We start from the raw sequence: 13336 nt of genomic DNA on the forward strand, positions 1-13336 counted from the left end.
GATGGCTTTTTTCAGTTTGGCTTTCATTGGTTGCAAAAACAAAACAAAAAAACACCCCACCCCCACACACACACAAAACAACAACAACAACGTTGAAACTCAGGGAGACAATAGATTGAAACCATTCATTGTTTGGCCAACTTTGGCCACAGGAGAGATGGGTGCATAGAAGACCAATTGACTGTCATTAGTGACACTGATATTTGATAAAGCGCATCCCTCTGTGGCCATGTGATGACTGTTTGTTGGAAAAGGAGTGACTTTCCACAAAGAAATGCCTCACTCTGCTTTTGCCAATTAAATCACAGCTGCGCTCGTTATGCAGAGACCCAAGCAAAGAAAGAGACGGGGGTGCCAGAATATGAGAGCGAGAGAGAGAGAGAGAGGGGGGTGGAGAGAGGGAAAAGGAGAGAGAAAGAGAAAGAAAGAAAGAAAGAAAGAAAGAAAGAAAGAAAGAGCATAATCAAATTAGAAGGACTAAAGAATTTTCTGGGAAAGAGACCAAGAGGAGGAGAGTGAAATAAAGAGAGAGAGAGTAATTACATTAGAAGGAATTAACAGTTTCTGGGAATATGAGTGACAATATTGACGTTATGCAGACACATTGTGGTTTTGGGGGCCTTGGCTGCATAACCTCCATCTGAACATGTCGCCTTTTTTATCAGTGAAGAGCAACAAATCAAGCCTGAGGTATGAGCGCAGGAATGTAAGCAGGCCACAGAAAGCTGACTGGAGTGTCGTGTTTCTAGTTAACATCACACTCCAGCTTTTGGCTCGCAATACTCAACCAGCTTGCCAACAAAAATCACATTCTTAGGGTACAGTATTTGCGCTCGATGTAATATTTGATCTCCCACACGGGCGGTGTATCCATAACACACACATTTATGAGAAAAAGAGCAAAAGCATCAAACGTGGTGGTGGTGAGTGTTTAACAGCCGTGAGACACACGCGCCAGCCTCTCACCAGCACGTGACGGCAGAGAAGGAGCCCGGACCCAGAGGCTGTCATGAGGAAACGGTTTGCGAGAAAGAGTTTCCTGTTCTGTGTGACGACCCTGAACTGTCCAGAGAGCGCGGGGCAGGTCTGCGCTGTGACGACCCTGAACTGTCCAGAGAGAGCGGGGGAGGTCTGCGCTGTGACGACCCTGAACTGTCCAGAGAGCGCGGGGCAGGTCTGCGCTGTGACGACCCTGAACTGTCCAGAGAGCGCGGGGCAGGTCTGCGCTGTGACGACCCTGAACTGTCCAGAGAGCGCGGGGCAGGTCTGCGCTGTGACGACCCTGAACTGTCCAGAGAGCGCGGGGCAGGTCTGCGCTGTTGTGAGTAGTTGAGTCGGGCTGGAGCGAGAGGAGAGCTGGACGGTGTAGTTAGTACCAGTCGAAGCGCTGGTATCGGTGCCGCTGCCAACAACAACACTCGCACACACCAAGGCTACAAAGTAGGCCAGATCCAACGCTGCCCTCTTCCTGCTATCATTGTTTTCCAGAATCTGCCCATGTTGCATTTCGGAGGCGTAGTTCTCATTAGAATAATAACGTGCCCCCTGTTCCTACCACACTAATGGAGCATTTGCAGTTGCATTATTGCAGTTGCATGCGTCAAAGCAAGTGCTCATTCCGATCTACTAACTTGTGCGCACAAGCATTTTGCACGTGGAAATGGGGTTAGACACCGGGCCGGAGACTGTTATTTACTGTGTTTGTCCCGCAGCTGTATTTTGAGTAGTGGCAATGGCAGGTCACTCCCATCAATTTACTGAAAGCCAAACAGACATAAATTGTGCATCATGGTATTCAACGGCCAGAGGAAGCACGTCTTAACTTCTCACCCTGAGAAAGCCATGGCTGCTGTGTTATTTGTTCAAACTTTTTTCAAATGTCAGAGGATGAGATTCAAAGAAATTTTAGATCACCAAATCATATTTATTTTATAATAATAATAAAATTGCTATTATTTGATCATTGATTAATATAAAAGGAGCACAGATCCTGTATTGATAGTATTCTGTTACAGCACCACACGGCCATCTTGGTAGGAAAATAGCAGGTGATTGTAATCAATTAACAGGTGATTACAATCAAGTGACACAACCAGCCAATGAGCTGTGTGTATTGTAGCGCCATATTGGTAGGAAAATGCTTGTGACATCATGAGAATACTATGGATAGGAGAAGCGCATGTTTCACTCTCTAGAGGCCATCTGACAAAGCACATCACCTCACTGTTACCTGACTGACTGACTAACTAACTAACTAACTGACTGACTGACTAACTAACTGACTGACTCACCGTGGGAATAAAAAACAACATGGAACCTGGGTCTGGACGAGCCCTACCATACCCACACTGACAGAACCTCTGGCAGCCCGTCACCTCCCGGCCTCTAGCTCATTTCAGTGTCCATTCCTCTAAAAACCCAAATGTTGTGTTTGTCTAGTCGGGGGAGGTTCTGCGGGGGAGGTTCTGTGCTGCGGGAGATCTTACAGTAAGTCTGTATCAGGGGGGTTGTCCGAGTCTACAGGAATCACTCACATCTGGCATGTGGAATGCGTTCCTACTGGGTGACTGGACCAGCACCCTCCCAGCCCCCCAGCCCGACCATTTTAAATCCAGAGGCAGATTCCAGTGATTTGAAACCCCCTATATTAATATAGAGTGTGATGAAGCAGGGCTGAGTGTGTTCATACACACCCACACAGCTGTTATTGAAGAGAGTTCACTAGGAGTTCATTTACTACCTTTTCCACAGGAGACCACCTTTAAGAAAGACTGTAGATTAACTGAAGGAACTACGGAGTGCTTACTTCAATTGTCAAAGACTTTGAGCAGAGTTTTACTCTGTGATCATACTCAAGCATGCAAAAACGAATGCCACTCATACAATAGTTATTCTTCATTTTACGGACTTGGAGGATTTATGAGCTTATTGGACTACCTAGTCCTTTTTTTTACCTTTATTTATTCACCTTATGCAGCCCCGCCCACTTCTTCTCTTCCGTGTTAGACGCAATTGTATTTGTTCTTCCGGTTCAGCGCTAGTTGGCGGCCAATTTCAAAACAAAACGTCACTATGGCAACATTCAGAAACTAAACTGCGTTTATGTTCATAGCGTTACTGCTGCGAGCCGATGGCTGTACCCGGTCGGAATTTAACGTCGACGGTGTTTTCTCACTGCCAGTAGTAGGGGTTGACAGATACTAGCTAGTCCGACTGGTCATACAGCCATCGCTCTCAGTCCTCGCTGCTCGTTAAATATTTCCAAATAGAGACAGTCCGCATCTCTGGGAACGCCCACAAAATGTTAAACGGCTGGCGCGCGAGTGGGGTAAAACCGCCGATATATCTCATGGGCTGACTCACCAAAAGACGGTACTGCGGCTCTAAACTACATGTTTGGGGGTTCACACAACACAAGACGTCTGCTCAGATGTGCGTTTACTGCGGTGGTTAAATCCCCGATCGTGTCTGCCTGGGCTGGGCTATCAGCTAAATTCTAACTTTGCTGAATGGATAGAACGGGGGAATTTACCCCACCCTGACCCCGCCCCCAGCAAGGCTGAGCCAGCTAACCCAGCGTCTATTGTGGGCGTTCCTAGAGCCTGTATGGGTGTTCCCAGACATGCGGACTGTCTCTATAGACCAAATCACCGTGACGTCACCATGTAAACAAATTTACTTCCGGGTACCACTTGGGGAAGGCGGCAGGTTTAAATGTGCGTGTTGTCAAATAAATGCTGTCAAACCCTCTCGTTGTTTTCGGCCGACTACTTTCAATTTAAATGGTTAAACGGTTGGTAAACATGCTTGTCCGACGTATCTAGCCTTTCTTCTGTGTTTGTTTTATGTAGTGTTAGCTAGCTAATAAGGTTTGTTTGTCTGTCAAACTCGCTGTTTTTTTGCAGACTCGTAACCTCGCGTCACCAGGCTCTTCTCGGCGAGAGCAGACTCGTTAACGTTACAGACAGAGCTACCGACGCCACGTTAATTAAATTTAGCGTCAAGTCTACTCTGGTCTGGTCCAACAGGTAAATAAGCTAGTCTGGTCTCCACTAACGTTAGTGAAAGTGTTGTTATGAATGATATTAAACAACAACACAACACGGACGAACCATTTTTGTCTTCTTTGTCTGTTTTTGTCTTCAACACGTCAGTTTGTGCCGTTCACCGCCATTATAATGTGTGGACCCAGGGGTACCCGGAAGTAAATGTAAACATCCCGCTGATTTGGTCTATAGGCGTTATTCTGATAAACTGGTCACATATTTGGAATGTTACGTTCTCATCCGAAAAAATATTAAAACTTTGTTTTTTTTGCTTGAAAACAGCTTTTTGGCAAGTCTAAAAATTATTACGGTAGGCGTAATCTACTTCCGGGTCTAAAACGGAAAGACGATTACAAAACGACGTTATGCGGAAGCGTCCTTATATGGGCAAATAATAAGGTGAATACAGGGGGAGTTGAGAGTCTCACTGAGAGCAATGCTCTCTTTTTCAGGAGTGCCCTGTTCACATTCACACCTGGAAACTGACCAGTACAACCAGTCTGAGCTGCTGGCCACTGAGCAGCTCCACTGGAGCGGTTGGGGTTAAGGGCCTTGCACAAGGGCCCCTCAGTGGTGGTAATGAGGGAGGGGCAAGTGCTACTTTTTCACTTCCCCCTTCCAGGGATTGAACAGACAACCTTCGAGTCACAAGCTTGCTTCTCTAACCTTTAGGTCACCACTGCCCATTTTATGGTGGCCAATGGCCATCTAGAAGAAAATGGTGGATTATCTTGAATTGTGAGATAAGAGGATGTTTCTGAGAAATTCTAAAGTTCCAAATTGGAATTCTGCATCATAAAACATTTATGACTTGACACTGAGATAATCCATATACGCAACTTTCTTGCAGTTACAATATTCATACTATTCAAAAAAATTGCCTGATGCTGGCCCAATATCCTTTTTCTTTTTGAATGCCTTTGGCTATAACTGTACCAAATGATATGCTTTGACCACAAAATGCACAATTGTTATGGTTATCTGCTCTACTATTTTGTTTTGCTGTTTTTACTCTTTAAAAGCAGGCAAACCTTCAGGCATCAGAGGGGAGTTGGCGGGAGGGAGTGGGGGAGTGACTTGGTGGATGGGGGGGGGGGGTATCATGCATCCCAGCTGCCTAAGGAGGAAGAGGAGGGAGGGCGAGTTCCTGGCATACCTGAGAGTCAGGTAACAAACACACAGACAGGGAGGAGAGGGTACGAGATGGACAGATGGAAGGAAAGACAAGGGGGGCGTCAAGGGGGGTGTTTTTGTGTGTGTGTGGGGGGGGGGGGGCTAGTAACCCACACAAAAATGCACACATCCTCTGCAGTGTTGTGAAACCCAATTCTCAGCACATGCTGCCTACACATTTGGCCTGGCGCGGAGATGACGGCCCTACATGTGGTATGCGTCTGGAGAGTCAACTGTTCCCTGGCTTTTACCCAATATTATTCTAGGGATGCCACGGTGAGGCCATTTCGATTATTGTTGATTTTGTTGTTTTTGTTTGATTATTATTTGTTTAATGGAAAACACAACAACAATAAAACAGCGCAATTAAAAACTCTCTTATTAAACACAGAATATAACTTTTATCAACTAAACGAAAGGCGGATGACGGTTTGGCCTGCATACTACTGTTGTGAAACCCAATTCTCAGCACATGCAGCCTACACATGCTGCCTACACATTTGGCCTGACGTGGAGATGTCGGCCCTACATGTGGTATGCATCCAGAGAGTCAACCATTCCCTTTTACCCAATATTGCTGTCATTAGGGACGCCACGGTGAGGCCATTTTGATTATTGTTGATTTTGTTAGATTATCATTTAATGAAGAACACAACAATAATAAAACAGTGCCATTACAAACTCTCTTATATTAAACACAGAAATGGAACTTTTATTAACAAAACGAAAGGCGGATGACGGCTTGGCCTGCATACCCGATACGACTCGGTCATCTGTCGTCTGACTAAGTACTGATAACTCGGCGCTTAGTATTTTACAAATTCCTTTTTTATTTGATGAACATAAGTGGGTTTTATTTCTATATATATAAAAAAAAATTAAAACAACGGTGTCGGTGGGCAAGTAATGAAATCATATATGCCTGAACACCCTGTACTGTAACACCGGTAACACCGACTACTGTGGCAAGCCTCGGTCTCACCCGTAAACATGGCCATATATGCATGACATGCACATAAACGTAGGGTCAGAGAGATTTGCACGTACTTCAAACACACCTGACAAGGCCCACCCAACCCCCCCCCCCCCCCCCCCCCCCACCCACCCAAACACACACACATTCCAAAAATGTTCCGCAGCCAAAGTGAATGAGGAGAGAGAAGGAGCGCAGCGGGACAGATAGACAGATAAAGATGGAAATAGTCGGTATGCTTTGACATTGATGGGATTAGCTTGGTTTACTCTAAAGCATTCCAGAGGCTCTTAAGATTATCTCCTTCTTTTTTTTACGCAATCTTTTCCACCGGTTTCCTAGAAAGTTACGCATGACCAGGAGGCCACGCTGCACGTTTGACAGCCACAAGTAGGTAGAGGAGAGGAGAGCCAGAAGGTGAATCTAGGCCAAAGGTTCTGGCAGGAGGGGAAGCGAGACGCATCTCGCTGCTCGACTAAAACTCTAAGTTATAGTTTACCCCGGCCCGCTAAGGAAGCCTAGGCCTTGCATTCCTCCACATCTGGGACTCAACGAGACTTGACATTTCGCAAAAACGCGCATCTGGTCGTCTTCTCCAAAGGCCGTACGTGTGTGCATCTTGCCTGGGCTGGTGTGTCCGCTTTGTATGCGCGGGGGGGGGGGGGGGGGGTCGTGCTCTCTTACCCACAAAGCCGTCCCGTCCGACCAGCTTCAAAGCCAGCTTGTCTGCCAGCACCGAGGAGTTGCCGTGGGCGATGTTGGCGAAGGGCCCGGCGTGGACAAACACAGGCGTACCCTGCAACAATCAGGAGGGCACACAAACATGCAGGAGGAGTTGAGAAAACACTCTTCCCCACAGAGACTCACAGCCCACCGAGTACAAATAAAGCCTAAGCAGCCCTTTCACACTAACTCGCATTCTGGACTTTGCACATGTTGAAGTCAAACGGCCAGGGTCAATATTGCAGAGTGGATGCACTTTGGCTGGCAGTGTGTTTGTCTAAAACACTAGGTACAAGTTAAGAAGTGCCGAGTGGCGTGCCAGCTAGAATGTAGGTCAGGCATCCTTTCTCTGGGCTGGACGTGCACTGACTGACTATAAGATTTCTTCAAGTGCAACTTCCTGTCATTGGCGCACAGCAAGGCTGGTGGAATTTGTTTCAGAGGTTTAAATTGCTACCTAAGTAACCCCATTAAACTTGTGTACAAAAAAAAGAACATTAACACAATAAAAAGACAGTACAGTGCAGCAGTTCTCAGTATACACAAATCAAATACAGATTTTGTCCAGGGTTTCCCCGAGAAAAGGCCCAGTTAGGTCCGGTGGTAGGCCAAGTACCTTTTGACAGGGGCCACACCGCTGAATTTAAATCCCCGATGCTTAGGCCGGGGTCAACTTTGCCCCCCGGTGGGCCACTGGGCTTGCATTAGGGAAACCCTGTTGCCCAAAACAATTTTCAACCATTTTCGCTGCACTGGCCTCCTAAGAGCAGGCCTATCCTGAAAAGCTTGCTGTTGACGGTAGTGAATGGCAACCTTGGTTCTCAACGGACTCAAAGAAGATTGTGTAGCACGCATCCAGCTTAAACAAAGCAAGACGTCGCAGGATATGGCTGCCAAGAGGAAAGGTCAACTCCTCAAGAGGACAATTCCTTCCCTGCTCTCACGATGGACATTAAGAGGGACACTGCACTGGGACTTTAAGAGGGACGCTGCACTGGGACTTTAAGAGGGACACTGCACTGGGACTTTAAGAGGGACACTGCACTGGGACTTTAAGAGGGACACTGCACTGGGACTTTAAGAGGGACACTGCACTGGGACTTTAAGAGGGACACTGCACTGGGACTTTAAGAGGGACACTGCACTGGGACTTTAAGAGGGACGCTGCACTGGGACTTTAAGAGGGACACTGCACTGGGACTTTAAGAGGGACACTGCACTGGGACTTTAAGAGGGACACTGCACTGGGACTTTAAGAGGGACGCTGCACTGGGACTTTAAGAGGGACGCTGCACTGGAACTTTAAGAGGGACGCTGCACTGGGACTTTAAGAGGGACGCTGCACTGGGACAAATGGGCAAGAAGAAAACGGGGGAAAGTTGAATTGAGCCATTGTTAAACTGCATGAGAATACTTGAGACTGAGAGGAAGGATGGGAAGGCCACGCATGGCTTTCTAAGCTTTTGTTTATACACCTCTCCCTTGGCCTTGCATAAATAGCCTCCCCTATGAGTAGTAAATCAGCCATTTAGCAAGGCTCTGACACACGCTGTCCATTGTCTATTTGTCTGTGTAAACTAGTAGTTTAAAAGGCAGCGACATCACAGCGGGACGTAACTGCAGGAAGAACAAGAATGGATCAGATATGGTTAAAGCGAGAGAGAGAAGGGGGTATTGTATATAGGCTCATTTCACAGCAACCTTTTGAGGTGGTAAAACAGGAAATAACGCAGGTGTAATCATTAGTATTAATGAGGGCACCTGGCACAGAATGGAAGCATAATTAATGGTATTAGCGTGCAGCTGCTTTACTTCCTGCTTTTACCACCTCAAAGGGTTGCTGTGAAATGGGTCCATAGAAGAAGGGAAGATAGAAACAAAGGGCAAGAGAGAGAAAGAGACCCTTGGTGTATTGGCAGCACAATCAGTACAATCCAATGAAAAACATCCTTTCAGTACTGCTGTCCATTCAATACCATGTTCCTTTCTCCATCGGAAAGTTGACATACGTCATGTGTTAGGTGGAGTCCCATGTGTGTTTGCAACTGCTGAACTTTAACGTGACCCACTTCACATCTGTCACTGTTTCCGCGCCGCTACATGGGAAAAGTAAATCAGGCGGTCGCCACAGGCCGATGAGAGAGGAAGTGAATGAGAAGGTGAGAGTGTCGCCCGCCTCGTTCGCTGGACAAGCGGGGAGGAAGAGAGGATTATGAGGACTTCGGGGAGGGAAACCGATAAAAAAAACACAGGAAAATGGAGATCATTTCATTGTTTCCTCTTCCTCTTCTTACCCAACACTACACCAGCTGTTGTTGACCAATGCTAAACTGAACTAATTGGTTTTGAATTACGTCAGCGTTTTAGCAAAACTGCACAAACAAAGTTAAGCAACGTTCCAGCACAAGATGACCACAATATACCTGCAGGGGACTGATAGGGAAGGTGATCAACTCACTGACTCGACAATTACATCAGCAGGTGCTGACATTTCTAGTTTTCAAAACTCTTTTCCTATCACTCACACTCTGTTTTGGGGGGGAAATCCCCCCCCCCCCCGTGTGTGTGTGTTTGTGCAGCCCATCACTCATCAGCTACAGTCACATCTGTGGAAACATCAGAGCTGTCTTCACTAGCCCGCCATTACTACTGCCAAGCCAAAGACATTACTCATACTGAACGTATACATGAGGACAGCTAGACCTGACTATCTCACAGACATCCAGAAGTCTTCTATGGTTGGCCACTGAGCAGCTGCACTTGAGGGGTAGGGCTGGGCAATATATCAAAATATATCAATATCGTGATATGAGACTAGATATTGTCTTATAGTCTGAAGTCTGATTGCGCTCTAGTTTCGGTGGATTTTCGGTGGACTTCTACTGAAATGCGATCTGGCTGTGCACAAATCTTTGATTGGTTGATGATGATGATTGATGGGCCATTGGTTATGTTGAACCCTGAGTGTTCTCTTTTCACTTTCCAGGCCTAGATTTTCAGGCAGTCCAGACTGACAGTCATACCTGTGATCGTTGAGCCTGACTGTCTATTCCATTCTAAATCACTGCCACACCTCAGGCAGGATGCATGTGGTCTGTGGATTTCCACGTAGAAAGGATGTGTAGAAAACACACAGAAGAATCATATTGAGGCCTGCTTAACAGACACGTTCAGAGAGAGGGAGCGGGTTCCACAACTATCCCGTTTCCTCCTGTACTGCCTCTCCCGCAGATCTGCCCCTTCTGAAACAACACATGAACGCATGCCCCCACACACACACACACACACACACACACACACACACACACACACACACCCTTCAATCATATACAAACTCATGTGTGTCTGTGCGTATACACACACGCCATCACACCCACAGAGGGCACAGGGGGCCCAGCTAGATGGAAAGTTCTCATGGAGCCCTGAGGCCTGGTCGGTCCCGATACGAGTCTCCCGGCCAGAATCACAGGAAAACCACACAGGAAAAGGTTTCACAAAACAGGACCGCACTGTTTCCTCCCAAAACCTAGAAAGTAACCAAATCTCTGCTGCCTGCCTGCAACACTCCACCCCCCCCCCCCCCCTTGAAAAAACCCAATCTGGGTCAGCCTGTGTTTATCTCCCCCACCCATTGGCCATGTAATCAGCCCCCGTTCACATCCAACAAATGACAAGCAAGTGAAAAATAGCCTTACAACAAATGATAAGAAGAAGATAAAAATCCTCTTTAAGTAGAAGCCATCATCAGAAAGAACATGCTTCTAACTGCTAACATCACATCAGCTTGGATGATTCAAATGAATCCAACAGAATAACACATTCGTTTTTTGCAGTGAACTACAAGCAGTGGTTCCCAACCTTTTTGCCATGCCCTCACTCATGTGTGTCTATGATTCTCTTAAATGTGTTTGATTAAAATCATATTATTAAACCTTTAGGAGGCCTATCTATCTGATTACTAAATGAAAATCATTTGAATGAGCCCCTTTAATAGAATCCTGACAGTTTTCAATTGAAAAAGTCGTCAGTTTTACCAAGATGGGTGTATGAAATTACTTGGGAATATTGTTTTTATCATTTTGTAAATAAATTGAAATCCCCAATCTTTCCAAGTACGCCCTGCAAGGTGCTCAAGAACCGCTAGGGGTACACGTACCCCTGGTTGGGAAACAATGAACTACAGTATGAACCCCTAAACCCAATCCAGTGTTTCAGATAGCCTGGATGTACAGAGTCTCGCTCCCTATGTGTGCACGTGCCTCAAATGGTGTTTTCTACACATCCTGTCGACGTGGAAAGCCACAGGCCTGTTCACATGTATCCTGCATGGTGAGATGACAGGTTTGACTCTCAGGACTGCCTGAAAATCTAGACCTGAAAGTGACAAGAGACAAGAGTAACACTGTCCCATACTCTGCCCTGACCACAGACCAAGAGTAACACTGTCCCATACTCTGCCCTGACCGCAGACCAAGAGTAACACTGTCCCATACTCTGCCCTGACCACAGACCAAGAGTAACACTGTCCCATACTCTGCCCTGACCGCAGACCAAGAGTAACACTGTCCCATACTCTGCCCTGACCACAGACCAAGACTAACACTGTCCCATACTCTGCCCTGACCGCAGACCAAGAGTAACACTGTCCCATACTCTGCCCTGACCACAGGCTAAGAGTAACACTGTCCCATACTCTGCCCTGACCACAGACCAAGAGTAACACTGTCCCATACTCTGCCCTGACCACAGACCAAGAGTAACACTGTCCCATACTCTGCCCTGACCGCAGACCAAGAGTAACACTGTCCCATACTCTGCCCTGACCGCAGACCAAGAGTAACACTGTCCCATACTCTGCCCTGACCACAGACCAAGAGTAACACTGTCCCATACTCTGCCCTGACCGCAGACCAAGAGTAACACTGTCCCATACTCTGCCCTGACCACAGGCCAAGAGTAACACTGTCCCATACTCTGCCCTGACCACAGGCCAAGAGTAACACTGTCCCATACTCTGCCCTGACCACAGACCAAGAGTAACACTGTCCCATACTCTGCCCTGACCACAGGCCAAGAGTAACACTGTCCCATACTCTGCCCTGACCACAGGCTAAGAGTAACACTGTCCCATACTCTGCCCTGACCACAGGCTAAGAGTAACACTGTCCCATACTCTGCCCTGACCACAGGCTAAGAGTAACACTGCCCCATACTCTGCCCTGACCAGTGTCCACAGGCCAAGGAGACAGTGACCAGATAAGTAATGTTGCATTTACTGGTTCAAAATAGAAGTCTCCTTTTCAAGGAGCGACAGTGAAGGAGACCACGGTATCATAGCTCATTGTCATAGTAAGCTTAGAAAACACATTGAACTTTTGGGTGACTTACGTGATAGATGAAGACACCAAAATCAGAAGTTATAGGAAGTTAAAATAAACCTGCTAATAATCAGCTATATTGAGTGAGATATTTCATTTTTAAATGTATGTATGTATGTATGTATGTATGTATGTATGTATGTATGTATGTATGTATGTATGTATGTACAGTATGTATGTATGTATGTATGTATGTACGGGCCATACAATAGAAAAAACAACAACTTGTTATTACTAAAAGGTCAGTCTTCTTACTTTGGATAATGCTAGTCGTACCGTGGATGATTTTGATGTCTTTGCTCTCATCTCTTCGCGTGTAACAGTCCAGTATTCCAAAAAACTTGGCGTGTTCCTTTAAGTAGGCTCTTGCTCTACTAGAGCAGGGAAGACCAAGACCAGATGTGCAGTTTGTTATCAGTTTAATCAATCCATCAAACCTCAATCTGTACCTCCTCTCCATTCCTCCATCCATCACCTTGGGGGCTGGGCGTTTTCCACTAGCACAGGGCTAGCTTAGGGTCATATCTCTGCGTGTGCGCATGTGGGGCGTTTTCCACTAGCACAGGGCTAGCTTAGGGTCATATCTCTGCGTGTGCTCATGTGGGGCGTTTTCCACTAGCACAGGGCTAGCTTAGGGTCATATCTCTGCGTGTGCGCATGTGGGGCGTTTTCCACTAGCACAGGGCTAGCTTAGGGTCATATCTCTGCGTGTGCGCATGTGGGGCGTTTTCCACTAGCACAGGGCTAGCTTAGGGTCATATCTCTGCATGTGCGCATGTGGGGCGTTTTCCACTAGCACAGGGCTAGCTTAGGGTCATATCTCTGCGTGTGCTCATGTGGGGCGTTTTCCACTAGCACAGGGCTAGCTTAGGGTCATATCTCTGCGTGTGCTCATGTGGGGCGTTTTCCACTAGCACAGGGCTAGCTTAGGGTCATATCTCTGCGTGTGCTCATGTGGGGCGTTTTCCACTAGCACAGGGCTAGCTTAGGGTCATATCTCTGCGTGTGCGCATGTGGGGCGTTTTCCACTAGCACAGGGCTAG

The 13336-nt window shown here is 46.9% G+C and overlaps 1 protein-coding gene across 4 annotated transcripts in view; it reads right to left on the reverse strand.

The window, feature by feature from the left end:
• Positions 1-13336, reverse strand: part of mthfd1l (methylenetetrahydrofolate dehydrogenase (NADP+ dependent) 1 like) — a 63295-nt gene that overhangs the window by 25765 nt on the left and 24194 nt on the right. For all 4 annotated transcript variants that reach the window (XM_083643161.1, XM_083643160.1, XM_083643163.1 and 1 more), the window contains one exon: positions 6877-6988. In XM_083643161.1, the coding sequence (XP_083499287.1) occupies positions 6877-6988 (112 nt within the window). The remainder of the gene's footprint in view (positions 1-6876; positions 6989-13336) is intronic.

The sequence above is a fragment of the Poromitra crassiceps genome (genome assembly GCF_964638095.1).
Source record: "Poromitra crassiceps genome assembly, chromosome: 9".
Taxonomy (NCBI): domain Eukaryota; kingdom Metazoa; phylum Chordata; class Actinopteri; order Beryciformes; family Melamphaidae; genus Poromitra; species Poromitra crassiceps.